The following is a 25,751-nucleotide window of genomic DNA, read 5'->3' on the forward strand; positions in this document are numbered from 1 at the left end:
CTAAACTCACAACCTGATGGCACCTACAGCAGAAGCTGGGACCTAAATCAAATTGACATTTCCTTCCATTAAGTACACTTGACATAGTCCATCTTTAGCGGGACCTCTCCCGAATAGCTAAAGTTGGGAGATTTTGAAGACAGGCTCCAGTTTCCATTTTCCTAACGCCGGGCCCAGGGGCCACCCTGCATCACCAAGTCTCTGGCCCAGGGGCCACCCTGCATCACCAAGTCTCTAACGAAACTAGTCTACTGAGGGGAGTCCTATGGCTTCTTCCTCCAGACGAGGAGACTAATGTCAGAAGCTGGAAAGTCTGGAATGAAGGAATAAGCGGTATAAGGTAACAAGACTGGCCTCGGGGTGCGCGGTGTGTGTACACGGCAGACCCGTGCAAAGTTAACTCTTCTCCCAGCTGACTGGGCGCCCCCCAAATCTGCAGAGCTGGGCCTGATAGAAAACTCAGATAAGAGGACCTCGGAGCTGGGCCTGATAGAAAACTCAGATAAAGAGGATCTCGGCCGAGTTACGTGAAAAGGCTGGGTACAAACTATTCAGGCTCTATTTGGGGCTCCAGGCTGAGAAGCGACACGGAAAACGTCCGCGAAGAAGGGAGACTGATGGCGCTTTTTCAAGGAGCCCTGCTTAACCAGCCCACCTAGCAGAACCCATCAAACAGCTCCCGGAGAACGTCACTTCACGGTCTTCGTTCCTGCCCTCAGCCAAGATGGCCGCCGAGGCGCGCCCGTACCATGGCGCACGCGCCGTACAGCCGGTCTTCCCTCTTCCCGTCCTTCCGCTCGCCGGCACCGCCCACTCACCAGCTGCACCCCCTTCCCAGCGTCCTCAGCCTCACCCCCTTTCTGGCTGCTCCCGCCGGTCCAGGCTCCGAGCCCGGAAGTGGATATTGCGGCTCGGCTAAGAGGACGAGGGGGAGGGGGAAGTACTTCCGGGGAAACGGGCCCCGGGTTGGTGTTTGTAAACTTGCCTCGGTCCCGGCAGGGCAGCGACGGCCACGGGGTTGGCACGGTGCGCTGGGACCTGGAGGAGGCGCCGCGCGGCGGGGGAGACTGCGAGAGGCCGCGCCTGGCAGGTAGAAGCACGCCTCAGGGAGCGCAGCGTCGTCCAGGCCGGCGGCAGCGCCTCAGCAGCTCGCAGGCCGTGGGGCGCCGCGCGGGAAGGGGGAGGGGAAGGGAGGAGGGGCGCGTGGCGAAGGGAGGGGGCCGGAGAAGGGAAGGGGCCGCGCGCGCGCGCGTACCACGCCCCCCCCCCCCCCCCCCCACGGCCCGCCAGTCCGGCCGCGTCGCCGGCCCGGCGGAGGGGGCTTGCTTGGCGGGGACGCGGGCGCGAGCACGCACCTCGCGCGCTCCTCGGCGCTCTCCTCCGGCTTCTTGCGGTGGGGCGCTGCGGCTGGGTGGCTGGCTGGCAGGCTGGAGGAGGAGGAGGGAGGGAACGCGCAGCGCCGGCGTCCGTCCGCCTGCCTGCCTTCCACCTCCGCAGCGAGTTTCCGTACCTTCGGGCGGAATCGGAGAACGCGCACGTGTGGGTCGGCCCGGCGCGCACTGCCAGTCGGGTTGCTGCCTGCCGCTCAAGCGTCCAGCGATAGCCCTCGAGCTGTCCTCTACCCCAGTTCTGGCCTCCTTAATAGAGTGCGAGGTTCGCGGGCCGGCCCACTGGGCACAAAAGCCCCGAGGGGCCTCCGCCCCCTTCTGTTCCTAAGATGGCAAATCCAAGCAGTTGGCCCGTTGCGGCTCCTCTATGAGAGGCCCCAATTACTTTTACTCCTGTTGGCAGCTCCTCTTTGCCCAGGAGACCAGTTTCTACTCCTGACCTAGAAAGAAAACTCTGCTTGACTAATGTCCTCTTTCTGAGGTTCACGGAGAGCGCCCAGCAAAAAAAAAAAAAAAAAAAGTTCAACCTACCACAGGTCGCATGGCCTGAGAATGTTGCACCTAACAGCCCCATTTCCTTTCTGGTTTCAGGTTTCTGAAACAGATCGTGAACTTCAACGAGAGGATTCAGTTGGAAAATCAAGACTGGCAAGCTTTTTCTTCAGACCATAGGCAGGATCCAGGCAGAGTCCAGGGATTCTTGGAACATCCATCTTCCCCTTGGAGGACACTAAGCTCTGTCTGAAGACAAAGGCAATTCAATATGGCAGCAGGACTGAAGGGACATGAAGGAGTTGTTACAGTGATTTGGTGACAGTTCTTCAAACAACAGTGTCTTAGGAAAGGTGGATTGAGAAACTCCTGAACTTTTGGGTTGCATAAGTGAGAAATCAGCATGGCTCAGGTAAAAAGCTATAGAATCCTCCTCCTTCAAGATCACTGGGAAGCGTGTTTGCAGTTTCACTCTTGAATGCTGTCCTAGTCAACATATTGACCAACCCAGTGAGCCAAGCTCTGTATTAAGCACCAGGGGGAGATCTAGAGGAAGGAAAGGAGACAGGCCACAGCCCCTGCCTTCAGGGAGCTTCCAGTCAAATGAAGGAGGTAGGCTATTCTGCATCACAGGCACTGATGGGACATTGCAAAACAACTACTCAGCTTACACTTGGTACATTAAGTGCTGAGGGGCATGAGGGAGTGAACAGTCTGGTGAATGCTTCATTTGTTTTTTTTTTTCAACAGGAATTAATTGAACTCCTGTTACATGCAAGGCATTGTGCTGGGGATACAAAGATGAATAAGATTGTCCCTGTCCCCAGCAAGCTTCCAGGCTAGTCGGGGTGGGGCGGGGGGCGGGAAATGAAGAAACAGTCTATTATTTATCTTTATATTCACAATACCTTGCATGGTGGTTGGCTAGCAATCAATGAATCTGTTGATTGAAGGAACGTGCAATAATAGAGGTATGTACGCTGCAGAGGAGAGAAGGGTACCTCTGCCTGGATGGAAAAAAGTGGATGGAGCTTGAAGGATACAGAGGATTTTCCTAGGTAGACAAGCAGAACAGGGCAGTCAGATAAGGAGAACTGAATGGGCAGAGGCCTAGAGGCATGGGAGAATGCGATGAGGTTAGGAGTACTACAGGGTTTGCTGGTTAAGGAAGAAAAGATTCAAATGGGTGAGGGGGATAGGATAGGTAATGCTAGAGGGAAAAGTTAGGGTGAGGGAGTTGTTTCCTAGAGAAGTAAGAGTATAATCCCAGGGCTTTTTATGCCTTGCTAAAGAATTAGACTTTATTCTGTAAGGAATGGGAACTCTCTGAAGAATGTTAAGTAGCAGAGTGATGTCAGGTCAGTGTATTTAGAAAGTAATTGTCACTGTGAGGGTACAGGATGGATTGGAGAGACAGGATGATGTAATAGGTTGTTGTAAGTCTGGATAGCAAAGCCATGTGCAGGCACCCCCAGAGCTGCTCCCAGCTTTCTTCCAGGGACCCTCCCCTACCAGTCTCACCAGGATGGCAGCCTGATTACAGTATAATTGGCTTCCTTCCAGCTGCATGCATAGCTTCCTCCTTTCCATGCAGATTAGGAGCCCTTCAGTTTCTTCTTTCTTTGTTTGCAACCCACTTCACAGCATCATGTTCACTCTTGTTATGAGAACACTGCCTTTCACTAATCACTAACTGGGCCCTGCTGGACATTTATACCTTAGTTTCATTCCCATCAACCATGTGAGAGTAGATACTCTCATAAACATTTTGCATTTAAGGAAACTGAGGCCCAAAGAGGTAGAGTAATTTGCCTAAGATTGTACAGTGTAAATGGCAGAGCTAAGCTTTTCACCTGTAGACTTTTCTATCCAAAGCCCTTGAAGGAGAGAGAAGGGATCCTAGGATATACTAAAAGGAATTTCTTTCTTTCTTTCTTTTTTTAATGTTTATTTATTTTGGAGAGAGAGAAAGAGCACAAGCTGGGGAGGGGCAGAGAGAGAGAAGGAGACACAGAATCCAAAACAGGCTCCAGGCTCTGAACTATCAGCACAGAGCCTGATATGAGGCTCGAACTTGGGACTGGTGAGATCATGACCCGAGCTAAAGTCGGATGCTCAACCAACTGAACCACCCAGGTGCCCCTAAAAGGAATTTCTAAGAGGAATTTTTGTAATAAGTCACTTGTGGAAGTTTGCTGACCAACTATTTTTTTGAAGTGTTTCTTCCCCCTCACCACCCCCCCCAAAAAAGGTATTTCTAAAGTAAAAAGAGTAAATTCTCTAGTGCTGGCTAGACTAAGTCAGTTGGAAGAAGGTAGCCATAAAAAGGAAATTTTCTTAATCATCCTTTGTTTAAGTATTGTCTAAAGTGTATATAGAACAGAGGATGTGAAAATATATGAATATGCACACAGATAAATGACTGTGGGAGTCAAGAGAAAGTGATAATTCAATCCTAAAATCCTTCCAAGTGATTTAATTTTTATATCTCTTACAATTGATGGCACATAGGGAGTTTAAAATCCAAAGGGAGAAATGACCTAATTTTACTGATAAACATGTTTATAGAACCTGATAGAATATATATGTGGCACCAGTGAGGTCTGCCAATCATAAGTGGGCTCTGAAGCTGCTGTTGAGAGAGGAAGGAGGCAAGGTCTGCTAGAAATCTCCCCTTTCAGTGAGTCAGCAGGGCAGACACTCATGCCCATTCACAAGGCCTAGAAAACCTAGTAACACGCAGACACACCACACGCTATACCTAGCACTCTATTAATGCCAAAAGTGTTGATAATACTTGGTTATTCACTTGATGTACACCTAAATGCTGATGAATGACAAAATAAGTAACTTGTTCCTGGTGAGGTGAGTTAGGGAGGACTCTTGAAGGAAGCAGAGTTTCGCAGTAAGAGGGACACTCCCTAGAGAAGCACTTTGTTTGTGGCTGGGTGGAAAAGGTAGTTCTATAGAAGATGGCAGCGTGTTTTTGCCCTGCCCTGCCAGGTGACCTGACACCTCATCTCCTTTCAACTTAGGCAAGTCTCCTGGCTTGTGAAGGCCTAGCAGGTGTGAGTTTGGTTCCCACTGCAGCCAGCAAGAAGATGATGCTGAGCCAGATTGCCAGCAAGCAGGCCGAGAATGGAGAACGGGCAGGTAGCCCTGATGTGCTGAGGTGCTCGAGTCAGGTACAGCATTTGAGTCCATTGTGGCACCTGGGGATTGGGTGGCCCAAGCTCTCTGCCAGGAGATGTCGAGTTTTGATTCCTCGGTGCTTCTGTTTAGGGAACTGGGGAAAAAAGGATCCAGCTGGGGAATGAATGAATATGGGTATTTTAGAGAGCTAAGGAAGATCTTTTCTATACCTACAACCCTTAACATCATAGTACTTGCAGAGGAAATGAATGGGTACGTTCTCTAGACCTTTGGGGCAGGTGGTTATTCTCATTTATAACTTGTCTGAAAGCAGACAAGTTTGTTTTCCTGTCTTGTGTTCTAAGATAGACTGTGAGTTTAGATTTGATTTGTTTTCAAAGGGCCACCGAAAAGACAGCGATAAGTCCCGTAGTCGCAAAGATGATGACAGCTTGGCTGAGGCCTCTCATTCAAAGAAGACTGTTAAAAAGGCAGGTAATGGGGTAATCCCCAAGTTGGTACTGTTTTGTAATGGGGTAATCCTCCTCTTCTTCCCTCTGTGGTTCAACCTGAAACTTTCCCTAGATGTTTTGGTCACTTAATAGCCAGTGAGTGTGTCACTCAGATTTCATCCATAGGTCACTTTGGTATTTGATGTCTGCCCTCTCTGGAACATCCTTCGTGAGGGAAGGAGGATCAGGGAAGCATGGGATCCTGTGCCAAAGAGGCAGGTAGACATTCAGAGTGTTGAGTTTGATGGGGGCAGACAGCTTACCCACACCCACCTTCTTCCTCAGAGGGTCTCTTAGTAAGCAGTGTGGGAGATGACAACATCAGAGAGATTACTTTGTCTGGCAACTGGAAATTGACCCAGATTAGAATGGAGGCAAAAAGGAGGCAGAGGGATAGCCTTATGACATGCCTGATTGTTGCCCCCAGGTGGTGGTAGTGGAACAAAATGGTTCTTTTCAAGTAAAGATTCCCAAAAATTTTATTTGTGAACACTGCTTTGGAGCCTTTAGGAGCAGTTACCACCTCAAGAGGCACATCCTAATTCATACTGGTAAGTCTTTTGCTCGTATTTTCAGAGGAGAATAGTCTATGGTTTGTATTGTGTGTGTGTGTATAGCTCTTGTTGGGTTTGTTTTAAAGGCTGGGTATTAGAAATAGAGGAGGAAGGTGAGTGAGTGAGCTAGAGAAATCACATGGCTCTGTTACAATCTGGTGTCACTGAGAACAGCAGCTTTGAGGACCTTTCCCATTAGGTGTCTGCACATTGCTGAAATTTAAAATTTCTGGAAAAATACCTGAAATGAAATCCCTGCCGTGTGTACCTCCTTATATTAATTTCTCTCTCCACCTGGGCCAGGTGAGAAGCCATTTGAGTGTGATATATGTGATATGCGCTTCATCCAGAAATACCACCTGGAGCGTCACAAGCGTGTGCACAGTGGCGAAAAGCCCTACCAGTGTGAACGGTGTCATCAGGTAAGCTCACATGTCATCCATCCACCCCACACGTGGATTTTGCCTTCACCAAGAACCAAGGCCAGTTCCCATCCCCTGCCCAACAAGGGACCATCTAGTATTCCTGGCCATGATAGAGTTAGTACCTCAGTGGGAGGTGTATCTCTCTGGCCTTACTGCTCATTGTAGGGAGGGGCCATAAGAATAATTTTAATAACAATAGCAGCATTTCTTGAGGACTTATTTTGTGCCAGGCACTGTGAGAGCATATTTGACATAGATTATTTTATTTAATCTTCATGTTAACTCCATAAACTAGCTGTGTTCCTGTCATGTCACATGTGGGGAAATTGAGATTTAAAGAGGTTAAGTTTCCTAAGGATATAGCAGATCAAGGGTAGAGCCAAGATTCAGTCCAACTTTGGAGCTGGTGCTCCTGGAAGGAGAAATACAATCTCTGCCCTCGGGGTCATATATGATCTGATGAGAATGTAAGAGCTTGGACCAAAACAAGACAAGAACAAAACATGAGAAATGATAACAGCTAACATTTCCTGGTTGCTTTGCTCCACCGTCTTAAACTGGATCTCAAAATACTAGAATAAAAACTCCATGAGGCAGAGAATTTGCCCGTCTGGTTCTCCACTCTATCCTCAGCCCCAAGAACTGTACCTGCCTTGAGACAGACATTCAATAAATATTGGATGAATAAAGCAGCCATTCTGTGAGTAGGTACTTTTAGTCCCATTGCAGATGAATGTACCAATTAAGTACTGTTAGATACCATGTCCAAGGTTGCACAGCTACTAATTGGTAGAGCCAGGATTCGGACTTCAGAGCTTGTGTTCTTAACCACTGTGTGCTCCTGCCTTCTGTGTACATGCTGAGGGCATATGGAATGGGACCTGTGCCTCCCGTGTGGGGAAGACAACTAGCCAACAGGTAGCTGAGTTTCTCCTCTCAAGCACTTAATCCTTCCTTTCTTCTCAGTGTTTTTCTCGGACAGATCGATTACTCAGACACAAACGGATGTGCCAAGGGTGCCAGTCCAAGACTTCCGACGGGCAGTTTTCTCTATAGGCGCAAGGGGCCCTGGGTGGTGGGAGTGATCAGAAGAATTTACCGAAGAGCGCACCCCCTCTGGTCTGATGGTCCCACCACCACCCCGTCTGTACCTGTCCCCCTCCTGGAGGAGTGGACCCAGGAGACCAGAAGAGTGCATCAGGGGACAGCAGCCTCAGAGCCTCAGCTCTGTAAATAATCTGAGACTATGAGTATCTCGGGGAAGTTCCTACAGCATTCCTGGGTAGGGAAGCTAGTCCCTGGACCCTTGGCTGAGGTTATAGGTGGGAACTCAAGGTACAGGACCAAGACTGGTGTGGCTCCCACAACCTTGGACTCCAGCTGGCAGCTGAAATGGAAAGGATTGGGGAGAGGGATTTGTTTGTTTGTTTTATTCTTGTTTTTGTTTATTCAAAAGCAATTTTAGCAGGTACACTGTGGATAAAGGTAATATGGAGGCATAGAGCCCTGGTCAAAGCAGGGACTATGGCTGGTCCAGCCCTCCCCAAAACTGAGTTTTTAGTTGCAGTTGATCCTCAGTGTTCCGCAGCCCTGCATCTCACCTCCTGTTTGAAGGAGAGTAGGATCAGGGATGGCAGCTGAGCTTACTTTGGCCTCCTTATACACTGTAGGGACAGAAGGAAGAATGGTGGGAGGAGCAGACGAGGGCTGGGTCCAACTGGAGTGGACAGGTACCTCTGATTTCCTTCGGGAAAGAGCAAGAATTGTGCCCAGGGCTGATGTAATGGCCCAGGCCACACTGGTACCTAATGGGGTCAGCTCAAGTGCCTTTTGGAGGAAACTTGGGTGAGAGTGGCCCATGAAGCCCTTTCGTGCCCCTTTTGGGCACTCGATCTTGGACATAGTTTGTGGCTACCTCGCTGCCATTGACTCCTGAGCCAGACAAAGGTGTCGAGCAGGTAGTCATGGATATCAAAGTGGGCTCTCTCTCCTTGTGCCCTCTTAGGAACAACCCGAGACTAGTCCCAAGTTGGGCAACAACTGTTCAAGAAACAAAGGAGTTTGGTGTCCCCTAACATGACTGTTGAGCAGTGTGAGCTGCTTTCCCTGCCCAGTCCTATCACTGTATTCAGGTAAAGGAGATAGGGGTGTGGCTTTTGGTCCCAAAGAACAAGATCTTGGCTTCCTTCTTAATGGCCATCCCTACCCGACAAAGAATGCAGGGGAGGGAGGTGCTGCAGAGAAAGGACTGAGGAGGAAACCTTTTGTGGGTTTTATTGTTAACTGTATTCTTTGCTCCTCTCTGCCCCAACACCACCACCTTATCTGCCCCCAAAAAAGTGATCAGGGGTGTATGTGTGTGTGCGCGCGCACGTGTGCATGAGTGTGTTCATTCACATGTGTGCTTGTGTTTGTATGCTTGGAGATGGCATATTATTGAGCCAAACCCTTTTCTGGCCCTCAACTCAGGGGAGGATGAGCATAAAGCAGCCCCCACCACCACCACCATGAAGGGTGCTTGGGGTCCCAGCAAGAGCTGAGGAACTCAGTTTAGGGGACTGAAGGGCTTTGTTTCGGAGGGAGTTTTTTAGATTGATTTAACAGGCTGGTTAGGGTGTTTAACCCAAGCCAGAGCTTGTGAACATGAATTTTCTAAAGTGAAATAAGAAACCCTCTTCCTGCTATGGAAGGTTCAGGGGGTTGATTGACCCCCACTGTGGCCTGCCCTGACCTGTTGGGGGAGTAATCATGGCATAATCCTGGATGCTTGGTGAACCTGACGAAGGTGTCAGTGGGGATCTGAGATGGCAACTCCGGGAAGTGTGATTTCATTTCCTCCAAAATGTAGGGAACAGCAGCAGAAAATTCCTAGCTGTTACCTAATCAGGAGGAGATTGGGGCGGGGGGGGGGGGGGGAGGGGAGGGCGGGGGGTGTCCATACCTCTGAAATGTGAGGATTCCAGGGAAAAAGAAAGGTGTGGCACCTTTCAGATTTTCCCTGATGGCACCTGAGATCCTTTGGGAGAGACATTAGGAAATGTGTTTGCCACCTGTGCTCTTCTAGCTTTATGCCGGCACTTCCATTTGATAGGGTCCAGAACCTAGACCTCGGTCCTTGGAGCTGCCCTGTTGTCCCTGCAAGCAGGGTATCTTCCTGTGTGTGAGTGAGCCCCCTTTGCTGTTAGAGGGCTCTGCTGGGGCCAGAGTTGATCATTCACATCTGGCAGTGTATTCTCAGAAGGAGGCTACATTCAGAAAACAGTTGTCCCATGAGCACTTTTGAAAATAGGAGGCTTTGTTCACTGTCACTTGCAGCTAATCTGTGTAGAGTTGGGGTGTGGGTGGCTAGAGTCCCAGGAGTGACCTATGCGCCTACGTGTATGGACGTGTGCTTAGGTCAGAATGTGCCCTGGCCCCCCACAGCCTCAGCCTTTTGCCTGGGTGGGTGGGAGAGAGGGAATGTATGAGCAGATGTGTGAAGAACCATACCAGAAGCACCCCTGCCAAGGATTGGGTGTGGGGGAAACTCAGGAGCAGGTGGTTCGTTCAGTTGTCCAGGTGTTGAGGATCTGGGGCCAGTGATGTGTGAGGAGAGAGGAGCAAAGAGGTGAAAAGGAGTGATTCAGCCCCCCCCAGAGGGTCCAGGAGCCCCACTTACACCCCAGGGAAACCACAGCCTAAGAGCGCTTGCAGAGGCTCCTGGGCCCAACACCCCAGCCCTCCTTAGCTGGTGGGGCCTAGCACTGGACAGATGCCTCAGGTGTGTGTGGAGTGAAGGGAAAGGGAGATCGGGCAGGCTCTCAGAGACCAGGACATGGAATTTGGGGACCTGGGAAAGAGAGTAGCACCCGTTCCAGGTGGGCCATTGTACCAGGCCCTACTAGCCCTGCCCTGTACCCATCTCTTCTCCGTCCACCCCCCTACAGCCTTTCATCACTTAGCTACTGATTGTGCCCCATGGCTTGACATTGGAGGGTTAAATGAGACATGGGGTCCCGCCACAACTTCTAACCCTCTCCCCAGATGCTCTTTGCCTCTGCTGCAGTCCTGGGGCTTTTATCTTAACAATCCCTCCTAATCTTCCTCTTTCCCTCCCACTCTTCCTCTTTCCCTCCCACCTTCCCTCCCTCCCCCCCCCGCCCTTTTTTTTTTTTTTTAATATACTTATTTTGCTATTGGGGGAGGGGAATATCAAATGAACAAGATCACTTTTAAATGGTAGTTTTTATAAGATGTTATAAACTTGTATCTTTTTACCATTAAAGTGCAGTGTATGTTCCTTCGTGATATATTTAGGATATTTAAATAAAAAGAAAATGGGGCTTTTCTACATACTATCTCTTTTTTGGGAAACCTTTTCTTTGGGGCCAAAGTGGTTATCCTTTTTTCCCCCAAATATAACCACCCCAGATGTCCTGCATCCGAGAAACCACCATGTAAAACTCCACAGGAGCAACAAGTAGAAGTGAAAACAGGATATCACTTCTGAATAAGAGAAAAAACATGCACAGCAGAACGAAATAAGGTCAAGTACCAGCGGTGTTTCTCCAAGTGTGGTTCTGTAGTCCTCCTGCAAATGCATGACCGGAGGATTCACTAGCCCACCCTGACCAGCCACTTCCCAGGCAGCCACATACTGAATCTCCTGCACACCAGGTTAGAGGACCTCTCCCCACCCTCAGGTGGCAGGAGGAGGAATGCGCAAGTTTTCCTGAGGCCCAGGCTCCACAGCCTGCTTTGGCCTTGGGTGAAGCAAGATGACAGCTGTGCTCTGAGGTCAGACTCTTTATTGTATACAGGGAGTGGGGGAACTAAGCCCACGCTCCTTGTGAGGTAGGGAAGCAAGGTTGCAGTGGGAGGCCCCCCTTGACTGTCACTCTGAGAAGGAAGTAGGTGCTGACCATTCCTCAGCAGTGCCCTACCGGGCTGTTGAGAAAAGGAAGAGTCCTGGGATGAGTGTGCCTCTTCCCCCTTCAGAGAAAGGGACTCCTTGCCTCCTGAAAGCGGGGATTGACCGTGGTCGTGATGGCACTTCTGTAGAGAGGATTGCTGTCCTGAGGAAGAAGATGGGAAATGAGGAAAAACCTCCCGACTGCTCCTTTACCTAGTCCTAAGAGGCCAGCCTGGAACTTGAGCAGCACCCCCAGAGCTGATGGAAGTTAGCAGAGGGGTGGGGCAGAGGACGCACAGACCAAAGTGAAGGGGATGACCTAGGTTGGAGGAGTCCAGGTTGGGGGTGGGGCAGGGAAGCAGAGACCAGAGGTCTTAACCAGGGAAAGCGAGCAAAACCCAGCCCAGTGGGGTAGGACACAGTCTCCCTACCTGCTTCCAGTTGAGCTGCTGCCGCTCCTTCTCAAAGCGGTTATATTCTTGGCGATCATAGATTTCCACAGAAAGCCGGTAAGCCAGGACCAGCCCCAGTCCCACTGCCACGATGCCCCCCACGCAGCCCAGCACGATGGCCAGGGTGTGATTTACTCCTGTGGGGAAGAAACAACACAGACTTCTGGGGGCTGGGGCACAGGGGTTGATCAACGGTTGCCCACAATGTGTCCAGCTTCCCTAGCCCTGCTTGTCATTGAAAACAAAGGGAACCCAGCAGGGTCCGAGGTTATCTCTGTGGTGCCCAGGGCCTTAGCTTTGTCCACTTGGTCCATCACCTCTGCTTCTGCCTGGACTCACTGCTCTGCTTCAAACCCTACCTGGTTTCCCATTATCTTCACCTGCCCAAGCCCAGAGTTCTGAAGCCCACCCATCAAACTTCCAGGGCTCCCTCTGGCACGTCCGCAGCATCTCTGCCCACTTACTCTCTTGGGCTCTCACTCTCAGTATGACCCTGCCTCTGGCTTCCTCCTCCACCAGGAAGAAGAACAGCTGGTTGTCCAACGTCCTCTCTTTGCACCAGCCATCATCCGGGATAGGGTCCAAAACCAGGGTCACGTTGGCATCAGCACAAGCGATACTGCAATTGGTAGCCAGGGGACCGGTCCCAAAGGCCCCACACTCTGCACAGTCCCTGTCCAGTGGACACCAAGAAGTTACCAGCTGGGCAGCTGTGCTCCCCACACCACACGGCAGAAAGAGGTGGGCAGGTGGGAGTGGCTCAGCGACCCCCACCGTGCCCCTGTTCCCAAGTTGCAAGACGGGAGGCCTCACCTGTGTCTCTCGCATGACGTCTTGCAGCCTGGGCACTGCTCACACAGGGCACCGTAGTAGCCATCCAGGCACTGGCAACGGTTGCACGTGCAGCGTCCATGCCCACTGCAGAGCATTCCCTCAGGACTGACACAGCTGTCCGTGTCCCCACTGCACTCACACGCTCTGCCCGTGCGATTGGCATGACAGTGACACGTTCCACAAAGGCAGCGGCCAAAGCCTGGGACAGAATCATGCTCAGGGTGACAGCCATACTCCTCACACACAAAGGACATCACATGCCACCACGGGATGCCTAGAGCTGAAGTGTTCTGTGCGTCCAATTCCCTCTCAAGTGTGCCAGATAGCTGCAACTCCTACACCAAAGTCTGATACTTGCCCTTAGTGCCATGATGTTCCCAGAGCCGAAATATCCTGGGAGCCACTCTGACCCCACCTTTCCCCCAAAGTCTGCAGGTACCTCCACAGAGGATGCCCTCATGTCGTTCACAGCTGGCATCATCACACTCGCACAGGGGCCCGGAGCTCTGTCCACTGCAGCTGCAGCGTCCACACTGACACCGTCCCTTCCCGCTGCACAAGGGCCCTGTCCCGTTGGGGGCCCGGCACCCAGATTCCAGATCTGGGGAGGACAGTTCAGCCTCAGAGCATTCACAGAGTCGACCCAGACGGCCAGAGTTACATCTGGGAGGGGAAGGCAGAGCCAGAGGAGGGAAAGGTGGGTCAGAGAGTTTGACCATCCCTTGACCTATTTTTCCCAGGATCCTCTAAACCTAAGCTCTCAAAAGAACTGGAGAGAGATGAGTGGCTGAACGGATGCCGGTGTATAGTTGAGCACCAAGGAGCAAGAGAGCAGAGGGAGTTCGGGGGGAGGGGAGGGTCTTGGCACATCTGGGAAGCTGCACATGAAAATCAGGATGGAGTCTTGGGACGTCTGGCAAAAGAGGTCTGGAGATGGCCAGTGGGAGGACAGAAGGCAGAGGAGGGATACCGGGGCTGGTCATGTGTGGACAGTCACATGGGTGAAAGGAAGCAGGAATCCTCACCTGCACACCCCACATTGCAGCAGCCCCTGGCCATCACTGCAGTGGGGAGCCCGGGGCTGGGTGTCACCGCAGTTACAGTCACATAGTGTGTGCAACTCCACGGTCAGCTCCTCTGAGAAGCCAAGGGCTCGGAGCCTCAGAAGATGGGGCTCTGAGAGGCAGTGAGTAGCTTGGATAGTAACCAAAAAATTCACCTAAGGACAGTGCGGGCAGAAATCAGCCTTGAGATCCTGCACCCACACGTGCACACCACACCAAACCCATTGATCATCCAGAAACCTATTCCTTAGGAAATTAAGGGATAAGCCCATGCTAACACGCATCTCGTAGAAACCTGCTGGAGGAAGCTGCTCATTAAAGCCTTTTAGAAAGGATGGATGGAGAACTACCCCACGCTTTTGCATTGTTCTGTGTCTGCCCCCCATCTTTTCCTGCCTGCTTCAATTTCCCACCCCCCACCCCCACTTCCTTCCTTCTGCCTATCTCGGCTGGCTCTTACCGTCTGGTTGATTCGGACCTCGTTGCACTGGCCCCGGTCCCCAGCCTCACGCTCCCTCTCCTCAGGACCCCCACACTGAGATTCATAAGAGATGTGGACCCCAGGAGGGAGTGGAGAGTGTTCGAGGGTCACAGTGGATGATAGGCTCTGTGGAAGAGAGCAAGTAACCATGTGAAGGCAGGACTCCAAACCCCACCTCGTGTCCTCTCCAGCCTTTCCAAATTCTGCCATGACCTGCCCCAGCCTGCCTTGGGGACCCCTTGCATTCTGCCCAGTCAAGAGGTATTTCTGCAGGAAGGGCACTGTGAGAACTTTGGGTGCATCACACAGGAGCTAGAGGCCTCTCGGTTAGCATTTCAGTGAGGCTGCAGCAAGGGCCCCACTGTGGGGGGGTGGGGGGGGGCCTGTCAATGTGCAGTGGCTGCTTCTCAAACCCCAAATGACGACACATAACCTGTGTGCATAAAAGGCAGAGTCTTTAAATCGAGTTTGCCCTGGGAAATTTGGTACCGTCTCAAATTTTCTCACCATGGGTTTAGGACATGGTGGTCCCTGTCCTAAGAAGCCTAGAGCATGGTTAGAGATAGGACCTAAACCCAAGAAGCACTTAAGAATCTTTGTGGTTCCCTCTACCTGTAAAACTCTATGGTTCCTGTGAAGAATATCTCTGAATTATTTGTAAGCTTAGTGAAAGTAGGCTCTAGATGTCACATTCCTTCTGTACAGATTGACTGGGGCACGAATGCCAGCCCTTCCGTCCATTAACTATATGACCTCGGGCAAGTCATTCAGGGACCTGTGTCTGTATCCCCACCTATAAGAATGTAAGATTGAGCAGATGAACTAGGAATGACAGCCACAGGCAAACCGTAGGTAGTTGCTAAAAGTGATCAGTCCCTGATAATTCTGCTGCCCCCCACCTGAGGCCCCTTCCCAGTGCCCGCCCTCTCCATGCTCCCCCGGTCCCAGCCCCTCACATTATAGGCGTCCATGATGAGCTGTACCACGTTGCTGGAGTCCTCACTCAACTCCCCAACTGCGGACTTAGGAATCAGCTTACTCAGCTCCTGAGTTAAGAGGAGTCCAGGGAAATGGTGGGTCACAGCTCTAGGGAAATGGGCTTCTGCGGGTCTGGAAGGAGGGCATATGGGGGTGGGGTGGAGAATGGGGTCTTTGAGGAAGTTGAGAAAGGCTTGAAGTGGGAAGGTCTGGCATTCAGCCAGCTCTCACCTGGTAGACAGGCAGTGTGGCACTGGTGACGGCAAAGATGGGCTGGATGTTTGCTGCAGAGAGGGCCTGGGCTACCTGACCCACAGAGGGGTAGTCCTGGGCAGGGAGCGGGGAAAGGTGAGCACCACAGGTCTCCCCCATAACATCCAAGGTGCCCTCAGCCCAGGAAATCCAGGAACCAGGGCTCCACCAGCTAGAGGAACCCTGGAGGCTCGGGAAGGCAGAAGGGGCTAGGGAGTGGGTGGCACAGGGTTCTGTCTGAGCAGTGGGGGCACATGGAGCGAGGAGCTGGTGGGAAAGATGGCAGGGTGGTCACTGGTAAGGACAATGAGGCTGGGGAGAGGGGGGTCTGGGAGTAGAGGAGGTGTGGCTCGGATGGGGAGGGGTGGAGCAAGGGTGGGGACTCACAAACTCTGGGCTTCGACTGTAGAGGCCATTACTGTCCAAGTGGCAGTGCCCGTCGCTGGGCATGAAAATGCCACCCAACTTCCCATCCCCAGCTGTGTGGAATGTGTCATCTGAAGTGAACACCAGCAGTCGGGACACATTTCTCCAGCCAATCTGCTCCTGGAATCGGGGTGGGGGTGGGGGTGGAGGTAGGCTGTGCACCTGGGCTCCATGAGCCAAGGATTTGCCAGCCTCATTCTGAGTCACTTTGTCTATCTCCATACCCAGCCCCCCCCCTCCGCCATCCCACCCCCCCCCCCATCTCCAGCTCCCTGCTTCCCCCCAATCCCCCAGACAGGGCTGCTGCTAGCGGAGGCCTTCTTATGAATTAGAAAAACATGCCTCTTCCTCAAGATATTTTACTCCAATCCACCAGGAAATTATTAAAATAAATATGCAAACTCCAGTGACTATGGTACAAAGGGCACCCCCAGAACCAGGCACTGCACGACCCTAGGTGGCAGTCTTGGCCCCAAAGGGTTCTTCAGACTCAGATCCCCTCCCCGCCTCCTCACCTGGCAGAGCGCAGCCTGCAGAATGGCATCAAAGCCACCTTCAGGCGAGTCCAGGTTGCCAGACACGCTCTGGCGTCCCACCTCCCGCTCGAAGGCCTTAGCATCCGAGGTCAGGGACAGCACGTGGCGAAAGCTGAAGGGAGGCTGGCAGCGCTCCAGCCGGGTAGGGCAGGGGTGGATAAGTTTGGAGGGCACTGTGCTCACAAAGGGCAGCACCGTTTTGTCCACGAAGGAGCCAAAGCCTGGGGTGGGGGGGGGGAGGGGGAGAATCGCGAAGGTTGTGCCCAAAGTCACTGGCCAGCAGCAGGGTGGAAGGTCTGCTGCTGAGGACTCAGAAGGCAAAGGTCCGTGGGAAGTGGGGGGGTGAGGGGGACAGTCAGAGAGGAGCAGAGGAGATCACGAGAGCGGGTGCTCCTAGAGCACAGGGACTGAGTACCTGGCAGGGACAAAGGGTTTAGGCCACTGACTCAGGGCAGTGGGGGATGGAGGAGATTAAGAGGAGGATGAGGGGAGGGTCAGACAGGATCTCTCTCTCCCGAGGAAGAAGAAGAGGGTGGAGGGTGTAGTAGCAGCATGAGGCAAAGGAGGGGATCTTGAATAGGGCAGATGTGAGTGTGGAAGCCACAGCCAGGGACAGGGACATTTAGACCTTTTCCTAGAGACACAGACAGGGCTGAGAAAGTGGCATCAGGGCAGTATCTGGGTTGGCAGGTCCACAGTGCGCTGTCTGACCCCTGGGAGCTGTCTGAACGCGGTCTGGCCAGACTCTGGGCCTCGGTTACCCCCACCCGTAGTCTCTTAAATCCCCTCCAGTTCTGTCCTAGAAGGTGGATGTTCTGGGAGAGAGACGCCAGAAACCGGGGCCTGGCCAGGTCTGTTAAAAACCGGGAGAGGGCAGGCAGGGCCCCTGTGCGCCCAGGACGCTGGCAGAGGCAGAAGCGGCTTTTGCAGGCAGAGGCCGAGCTCACCGATGCGCACTGAGTGGGTGACCTCCTGCAGCCGCGCCAGCAGGTCTTGTCCGAGCTGGCGCACGCGCTCCAGGTCGTCCTTCATGGAGTAGCTCAGGTCCATAAGGTAGTACAGGTCGACGGGGTAGCCCTCTGCCCGGAGGAAGCGCACCCGGAGCTGCTGGGGCTCCCCTGGGGAAGCGGGGTGGGGGATGGCGCGGGTCAGCGAGCGCCATCGAATCTCAGCCCGGACCTCCAGCCCAGCCCGCCGCCCCCTGACTCACCCGGCCGCAGCGTGACCCGGACCTTTTGCGGCGCCAGCTGGGTCGCCCCCTCGCCGCGATCGCCCTGGCCGAGCGGCTGGTCCTGCAGCACCTCCTGCCAGCCGCGGGGCTCCTCCAGCTCCCCCGGGGGGCAGCCCTGGGCCAGCAGCTCCTGTCGCTGGCCGCAGCGCCGCGCCTCCGCCACCCCCGACGCGGTGAAGTTCTGCGCCCAAGGGGAGGCGCGTCGGGGACTCTAGTCCTCCACACACCCCCCAGCCCTGTTCCCAGACCACCTCTCCCCAACCTCTCCCCCCACCACCCCGACCCCCGGGATGCCGGCCGCTCCTAACCCTCCCCTCGCGGTCAGTTCCCTGAGCCCTTAGGATGCCCTCCCTTCCCCGTTCCCCCAACAGCCACCTCGTCCTGTCTTTGTCAGAGCCCGCTTCCTCTAGCACCCCACCAGCCCCCACCTTATCTAGACAACCCCCTTTCCCTAGCCACCTACCTTTCTCCTCCCCCTAGGGCCACAGACTTCCTGTTGAGATCTCAGGGACCTCACTACCACAAGAAAAAGAGGAGCCTGGCCTCCTAGTCCAACCTCCCCTGCATGCTTAGGCCCAAACTGGAAGGGGGTCAGGCTGAGACCCAGGCTAAATTCCTGGGAAGGGGAAGGACAGGGACAGAAGAGGAGACACCCCCTCCCCCCAGTTGGCTGGCACCCCTGGGACTGGCTGGGAAGTGGCAGAGGAAGGAAATAGTTACAATGGCTTCTCAACTGGCCCTGGTGCCAGACTCAGGTCCAGAGATTGAAGGAGGCAGACACATATCTGACTGTCCCCAAAGCCCCTGCCTGGCACCTCTGCTCTCTGCCTCCTGCTGACTCTGAGTCTCCTCTTCCGGTCCTCCCAGATTCCTGGGCTGGCTCAGCCTCTGCTCAGCCACTGTGGCTGTGCCTTCTCCTTCTGGTGAGTTTGCCCTCATCTCTCATCTAACTCTCCCTCTTCCTTTGAGGGAGACAGTTCTGTTCTCACCCTCGCCCCCAACTCAGTTACCTGCCATGCTCTGTCACTCCATGAGCCCTGTCTCTTTAAGGCATAAAGCAAAGAACAGCCTTGTTTGACCAGCCAGGCAGACACCTGCTCCCCAGCATCCTTCCTGGCCACTTAGGCAGATCAAGCCTTTCCCCCAAGGTGTACACACCTCTAACTCCTTCCCTTCTACTCCCCCAGCCACAGGCTGCTACATACCTTAGGAACATTATGAGGTACACACACCCCCAACATAGACTCAGAAACCCAGTCACATACTTTCTGCTAAAGACTAACCCCCAGTGTGATGGCATTTGGAGATGGAGCCTTTGGGAAGAAATTAGGGTTAGATGAGATCATGAGGGTAGAACCCTCATGATGGGATTAATGCCCTTGTAAGAAGAGGCACCAGAGAGCTTGTCTACAGCCTGCCTGCAAGCCAAGAAGAAGGTTGCCACCAGAAACCAAATTGGCTGGCATGTTGATCTTGGACTCCCAGCCTCCAGAACAATGAGAAATAAGTTCCTGTTGCTTAAGCCACCCAGTTCTGTTATGGCTGCCCAGGCTGACAAACGCACTTCTTCACATGTATACACGTACCACAGGTCCCTCTCCCTGTACACAAGCATGAGTTCCAGCACAGACACACTTCCTCCAAATTTATGGTTACAAGTCTTTTCCATATATACACAAACGCACAGGTACACAAACATATACACACAGGAAACTTGCATGCTTGAGTATGCACACACACACAACCACGCACAGGAGTCCTATGTGCACAAACTCAGTCACGCACAGGACTGCAGAGAGCACCCGGAAAACCACACAGTCGCAAACCTATCTCCGTTCTGCACATACACATACACAGGGTTCAAAGGCCACGGAGCCATCTTTACCAGTTGCTTGCACCAGGCACAGCTTGGGTGTGAGAGGATGCATTTCTGGCAGGTGGGGGCCGGCTGGCAGGACCCCGGCAGGGACAGATCAGGATCCCCCCGTTCTGTGACCTTCTCTGGGGATGAGATCTTGGCATCCAATTCACTCTCACCTCGGCTCAGAGCCAGCAGGAAAACAAGGACCATTGACAAAGCCACCATGGCCTGCAATACGATACAAAGGGGGACACATGGGTCCTTAGGGAGGACTTCCAGGTTCTCAGTCCTCTAAAATTAGTCTGTGGTTGGGGCACCTGGGTGGCTCAGTGGGTTGAGTGTCCGACTTAGGTTCAGGTCATAATCTCAGGGTTTGTGAGTTCTAGCCCCACATCAGACTTGCTGCTGTCAGCGCGGAGCCTGCTTAGGATCCTCTGTCCCCCTCTCTGCCCTTCCCCCACTTGCTCCCTCTCTCTCAAAAATAAATAAACATTTTTTAATAAAATAAAGTAAGTCAAGGGGCGCCTGGGTGGCTCAGTCGGTTAAGCATCCGACTTCGGCTCAGGTCGTGATCTTCCGGTTTGTGAGTTTGAGCCCCGCATGGGGCTCTGTGCTGACAGCTCGGAGCCTGCTTCGGATTCTGTGTCTCCTTCTCTTTCTGCCCTCCGCAACTTGTGCTCTGTCTCTCTATGTCTCTCAAAAAGTAAATAAATGTAAAAAACAAAAAAAGAAAAAATACAAAATAAAATAAAGTAACTCTGTGGTTGTCACTCTCAAAACTCTACCCCAGGGGTGCCTGGCTGGCTTAGTCGGTAGAGCGCAAGTCTTGTTCTTAGGGTCATGAGTTCAAACCCAACCTTGGATGTAGAGCTTACTCAAGAAAAAAAATAAAAAACCTCTACCCCAAATCTTTATCTCCCTTAATAGTTTCACTTCCCCCTGTGGATTCAACAGTTTCTTCAAAATGTTGGGAAGGGGCAGGTCCCAGGCCTGGGTAGGAGCCTCAGACAAACCCTGTCCCTCTTGTGTGCAGACTTCCCTAGGGCCAACGTGGGCAAAATGGCCTAACAAGAGTCTGGGGACTAGGCCTGGAAGCACTAAGGTCTACATCCGCCCAGGTCTATTCACCAAGATTGCAAGCCACAGTGGAATCAGAACCGAACAGGAAACAGACCGGGTTCTGGTCCTGCTTCAGTCCCTCACTGGCTGTATGGCAAGTCAGACTTTTTCTCTGGGCCTTAGTTTCCACATCTGTAAAGAGAGAGAGTTGAATAAATAATCTGGCAGTCCTTGCAGCTTTCATAATCTTGGATTCTAAGTACAGGAAGAGGGTGAAGGATTCTAAATAAAGGAGGAAGGTCGGGGAATAGGAATGAGAGGAAGGAAGGCTGGAGCTGATGAAGAAGTGTGTGAAAGAAGCAGGGAAGGGTAGCCGACACGGTAGCAAGAGGAATGAAAATTAGACCATAAGAAAACTTTCTAAAAGTCTGGGATAACGGAGGAAGGCAGGCCATGGTTGGCAAAATTTTCTTTTTCCTGTCCTTTGCACAAAGCAAATATAGACTGGAGAAAGAGCCTGTGGCAGGGTAATTCCTGAAATGACCTCTAGGCAAATTTCTGATTTTAAAAAACGTATTAATTTAAAAAAATGTATTAATTAAAATTTTGAATAGGCAATCCATAGCCATGCTTCAAAACTCAAAAAGTTAAATCACAATGGCCTTTTTTTTAGAGGTGGGAAAGATGATCCTATACGGATCCATTACATGGATTGATTCAATTATATGGAATTGTGGGGTGTCTGGGTGGCTCAGTTGGTTAGGCGTCCAACTTTGGCTCAGGTCATGATCTCGGAGTTTATAAGTTCGAGCCCCAGGTCGGGCTCTGTGCTGACAGCTCAGAGCCTGGAGCCTGCTTTGGTTGTGTCTCCCTCTCTCTGTGCCCCTCCCCCTCCTCAAAATAAATAAACATTAAAAAAAAAAAAAAACAATCTTGAAAAAGAATGAAATGGGAGGACTCTCACTTCTCACTTGCAAAACTCACTAGAAAGCTATAGTAATCAAGACAACGTGATACTGGCATAAAGATAGGCATATAGATCAGTGAAATAGAATGGAGAGTCCAGAAATAAATCCATCCATTTATAGCCAATCGATTTTCAGCAAGGGTGCCAAATTATTTGATGGGGAGAGAACAGTCTCCAACAAATGGTACTGGGATAACTAGATATCCACATGTAAAAGAATCAAGTTCAATCCCTACCTCACAACATATACAAAAATTAAGTGAAAATGGATCAAAGGCCTAAATGTAAGCCCTCGAACTATAAACTCTTAGAAGAAAATGTCAGGGTAAATCTTTGTGATCTTGGCCTTGACAGTGGATTCCTAGCTATGACATCAAAAGCGCAAGCAACAAAAGAAAAAAATAGATAAACTGGACTTCATAAAAACATAAAACTCTTGTGCATCAAAGAGCACTATGAAATGAAAAGACAGGCTACAGAAAGGGAGGAAATATTTGCAAATCATGTATCTGATAAGTATCCAGAATATATAGAGAACTCTTACAACTTGACAACAAAAAGGCAAACCACCCAGTTTTTGAACAGCAAAGGATTTAAATAGACATTTCTTTGAAGAAGACAAATAACCAACAAGCACATAAAAAGATGCTCAACACCATTAGTCATCAAGGAAATGCAAATCAAATACCACAGTGAAATACCACCACACACCCAGCAGAATGGCTAGAATAAAATAAAATAAAATAAAATAAAATAAAATAAAATAAAACAGAAAATAAGTGTTGATGAGGATGTGGAGAAGATGGAACCATCATACGTTGCTGGTGGCACGGCACTGTGGGGAATAATTTGATAATTCCTCAGTAAGTTAAAACAAAAACTGGGACGTGACTGTTCAAAGCAGTGTTATTCACAGTGGCCTAAAGGTAGAAACAGCGCAAACGTCCATCAACTGATGAATAGCTAAACAAAATGTGATCCATCCATACGGTGAAGCATTATTTGGCCCTAAAAAGGAGCGAAGTGCTGATTCAGGCTACAACATCGATGACCTTGAAAACACTAGGCTAAGTGAACAAAACCAGTCACAAAAGACCACATCTTGTCGGATGCCGTTCATGTGAAGTATTCTGATTCCCCAAATCCACAGAGGCAGAAAGTGGATGCCAGGGGTTAGGGAGGGAGGGGAGGATGAGGAATAACTTCTTGATGGGCAGTCTTCTTTTGGAGTGAAGAAAAAGTTCCAGAACTAGATGGTGGTGATGGTCGCACAACATCATAAATGTAATTAAAGCCACTGAACTGTACACTTAAAAAAATGGGTTAAGTGATCAATTTTATGTGTGTTTTATCTTATCAAAAATCAAAACATTGAGATAGTGAGAAATCTCCCATACCCATCCTCCTCCTCCCATTTCCACACCTCACCCTAAATGAATAACTGTCATTTTAAGTTATCTTTTGTTGCTGATAATCCTTCTAGAGATTGTTTTATGCATACACAAACTAATGTGAAAATATATACTCTTCAAATGGTAGAATCACATGACAGAAGTCTACAATCACAATTCTAGAATACATGCGGGTTTGTCCCCCTTTTTTCTTTTTTTAAAAGATTTTTTTTAATTTTTTTTTTTTTTTTTTAATTAATTCTGAGAGAGAGAGAGTACAAGCAGGGAAGGGGCAGAGAGACGAGGGAGAGAGAGAATCCCAAGCAGGCTCCATGCTGTCATCGCAGAGCCCGATGCGGGGCTCGAATCCATGAACCGAGGGATCATGGCCTCAGCCGAAATCGAGACATTTAACTGACTTGAGTCACCTAGGTGCCCCTTTTTTTCTTTTAATTGCTTTTCTTGGAGATCCTGCTACTCAAGAAAATAAAGAACTTCCTTGTTCATTTTCACAGCGGTATACATTTCCGTGGCATGGATGTATCATATCCCAGTTAGTCTCTCAATGGGATTTAAATTGCTCACTGTTAAAACTAATGCTGGGGGCGCCTGGATGGTTCAGTCTGTTAAACATCTGACTTTTGGTTTCCGCTCAGGTCGTGATCTCACAGTTTGTGGATTCGAGACCTGCACTGGGTTCTGTGCTGTCTCTGCTGAGCCTGCTTGGGATTCTTTTTCTCTCTCTGCCTCAAAATAAATAAATAAAACTATTGCAGTGAAAACCCATGCATTTATCATTTCACATGTGTGCAAGTGAATCCGGAAGATAAATCCTGGGAAGAGGATTTGTAGGGTCAATAAATTGGCATCATTTGTAATGCTGGCGAGTGATTGCTGACGCAACCGCCTTCGCAACTATGCCAGTTTATATTCCCATCGGCGGTGTGTGTATGAGAAAGGCCAACTAACTCCTTGTCCCGAAGCGTCTGCATCCGCCCCAGCCTGGGCTTAGATTCAGACTGGAGAAGGGGTGGGGTGACCTCAGCTGTCCTGCTCCCCACTGTGCACCATTTGGGACCTCAGGTGTAGTATATATATATGTCTTGGAACCTCCACCCCCATGCGAGGCCGGTTCAGGCTCAGCCTCACTGTAACCTCAGCCCCGCTTGCTCTGCACGCCTGTGGTCGAGGAGGCCTGAGATGCTGTAGCACAAAGCCCAGTTTTGACTCATCTGTCACAGGTGGGGCCCCCAGGATAAGACAAACCAGAGACCTCAAGCCCACTCATGTCCCCTAAAGGGAGCCCCTGGGACTCTCTGGACAGCGTTCCCCCACCCTCTTCTCCCAATTGTCCCCCTCATTTCTTACTTGGGGATACATGGCCTGCCACTTGTTAATTTCTCTCTCTGTCTCCTCTCTCCCCCACCACCCTCCTGTTCAAAAGTTTGATGACATCCCTCTGCTGCGTTTCTCTTCTCCGCGTCTTTACGGTTCTTTGTTTTACTTCCTTTTCCTCTCCTATCCTAACCAAAGAAAGGCAGAGCTGTCTAACTCAGTCCCCTCTTACAAATGGAAACCTGAATCCCAGAGTGATAAGTGACTTGCCCACAGTCACACAATGAACAGGGATGAAGACAGGTCGGGACTCGGTCTGTTTGCCACTTTCCTCGCCTCCAACCCAGGCACCATCATCATCAAAAGCCGTGCCTTCTCCCTTCCAGTTCCAGTGGGCTCCACCTAATCCCCTTTCTCTTCCCTTGATGGGTCCTCTTCAGTCGGTCTTCTTTCCCCCCGTGGTTGTTCCCTTTTCCTGGGCTCTATCCTGACTCCAACACCCTAACACCCCCTTCAGCACCTGAGAAACAGAGCATTTTCCCAACCTATCCAGATCTTCCAAATCAAGTGGAATCCTCTGCTGCCCACTCAGTGTCCCAAGGAGGGAAGAGAACCGAGCCACGCTGCCACAGTCTCCCAGGACACCATAGCCAAGGTGCCACTGGCAGATCTGAGCTGAGCACCAGGCACTAGGCAGCAGGGATAGCAGCTGGGGAGTCCTCTTGGGAGAGCCCTACCATGACATAACCCTTGGCACATGGCAGGCACTCAGATGATAGCATCATACATCCCCTTCCTTCTTTGCCTCCCTCCAGGCCCACTTTTGGGAAACACATGCAGGAGAGAGAGGTGAGGAGGGTACGGGGTGGGGGGGGGGGGCGGGGAGGGAGAGCTTGAGAAGCTGGAGGGAACAGGGATGAGGATCTCAGGAATGCAGAAAGGACTTCAGAGCCTTTCTCGAGTCTCACCTGAACCCTGGGTGTCTTGGGATCAGAGCCCAGCGTCCTCTTCCCGGGATATTGGGAGCAGGGGTGGGGGCTGGGCTAGTAAGGAGAGGAGGCTGGAGGGCTGGTGCCCTGGTACTCACAGGTGCGTGCAAAGCAGCCCTTCCTCCAGAAGCGGCGGCCTTTGTGTACTGATCTGGGAGGCTGCAGAGGAGGAAGTGACACACCCTGGGGTGGGGTGGGGGAGATTTCGGGGTGGTGGGGTAACTGATCTAGAAGGTGGGGCCCAGAGGGGTGGAACTGGGCCAAGGGGGTTGACAATACAGGGATCTGAAAGGAAGCACGGAGGCTCGTCTGTCTACTGAGCACCCACTACATGCCGGGCATATCACAATATTGTCATTAATCCTTGCAACAACTTCATGACATATCCGTATGTTAATGTCCCCCCGGGGTCAAATTTTACAGATGTAGAGGCTAAGAGGGAAAGGTGGACGTTGAGGCTCAGAGGTAAGAAATAAAAATCCTTGCCCAAGGCCACATAGT

At 51.3% G+C, this 25,751-nt stretch overlaps 3 protein-coding genes across 10 annotated transcripts in view; 1 reads left to right on the top strand and 2 right to left on the bottom strand.

The window, feature by feature from the left end:
• The window catches only part of CSAD (cysteine sulfinic acid decarboxylase), a 29,925-nt gene extending 28,285 nt beyond the window's left edge, over window positions 1-1,640 (bottom strand). Inside the window, exons 1-2 of one of the 3 annotated variants that reach the window (XM_053226288.1) lie at window positions 1,356-1,579; window positions 986-1,083 (exon numbers count right to left, since the gene is read on the bottom strand). The gene's annotated coding sequence lies outside the window, so the exon portion shown is untranslated. Of the gene's footprint in view, window positions 1-985; window positions 1,084-1,355 lie in introns of all 3 variants that reach the window. The other 2 variants (XM_027036258.2, XM_027036262.2) reach the window with 2 other exon arrangements.
• Window positions 839-10,833, top strand: ZNF740 (zinc finger protein 740). 2 transcript variants are annotated; one of them, XM_015084611.3, is made up of 7 exons: window positions 839-1,090; window positions 1,980-2,492; window positions 4,916-5,065; window positions 5,414-5,503; window positions 5,952-6,075; window positions 6,382-6,500; window positions 7,470-10,833. In XM_015084611.3, exons 2-7 carry the CDS (start codon window positions 2,484-2,486, stop codon window positions 7,557-7,559), a joined length of 582 nt encoding a protein of 193 aa, XP_014940097.1. In that variant the 5' UTR covers window positions 839-1,090; window positions 1,980-2,483; the 3' UTR covers window positions 7,560-10,833. The 2 variants fall into 2 exon arrangements, with proteins under 2 accessions (XP_014940097.1, XP_026892069.1); XM_027036268.2 differs by having other exon boundaries at window positions 843-1,090; window positions 1,980-2,292.
• A 440-nt stretch (window positions 10,834-11,273) lies between these two features.
• ITGB7 (integrin subunit beta 7) lies at window positions 11,274-25,448 on the bottom strand. 5 transcript variants are annotated; one of them, XM_027036252.2, is made up of 16 exons: window positions 25,349-25,425; window positions 20,684-20,760; window positions 19,534-19,737; window positions 17,628-17,829; window positions 17,365-17,535; window positions 16,397-16,638; window positions 15,843-16,001; window positions 15,435-15,530; window positions 15,182-15,271; window positions 14,205-14,351; window positions 13,706-13,899; window positions 13,120-13,343; window positions 12,660-12,879; window positions 12,311-12,519; window positions 11,826-11,983; window positions 11,274-11,557 (listed from the first exon to the last, which is right to left on the bottom strand). In XM_027036252.2, the coding sequence occupies exons 3-16, from the start codon at window positions 19,732-19,734 to the stop codon at window positions 11,477-11,479; spliced, it is 2,394 nt and encodes a 797-aa protein (XP_026892053.1). In that variant the 5' UTR covers window positions 19,735-19,737; window positions 20,684-20,760; window positions 25,349-25,425; the 3' UTR covers window positions 11,274-11,476. The 5 variants fall into 5 exon arrangements, with proteins under 5 accessions (XP_026892053.1, XP_026892052.1, XP_026892054.1 ...); XM_027036251.2 differs by having other exon boundaries at window positions 25,230-25,404; XM_027036253.2 differs by having other exon boundaries at window positions 20,638-20,760; window positions 25,230-25,404.
• Between the last annotated feature and the right edge of the window lie 303 nt (window positions 25,449-25,751).

The sequence above is a fragment of the Acinonyx jubatus genome, chromosome B4 (assembly GCF_027475565.1).
Source record: "Acinonyx jubatus isolate Ajub_Pintada_27869175 chromosome B4, VMU_Ajub_asm_v1.0, whole genome shotgun sequence".
NCBI classification, from domain to species: Eukaryota; Metazoa; Chordata; class Mammalia; order Carnivora; family Felidae; genus Acinonyx; species Acinonyx jubatus.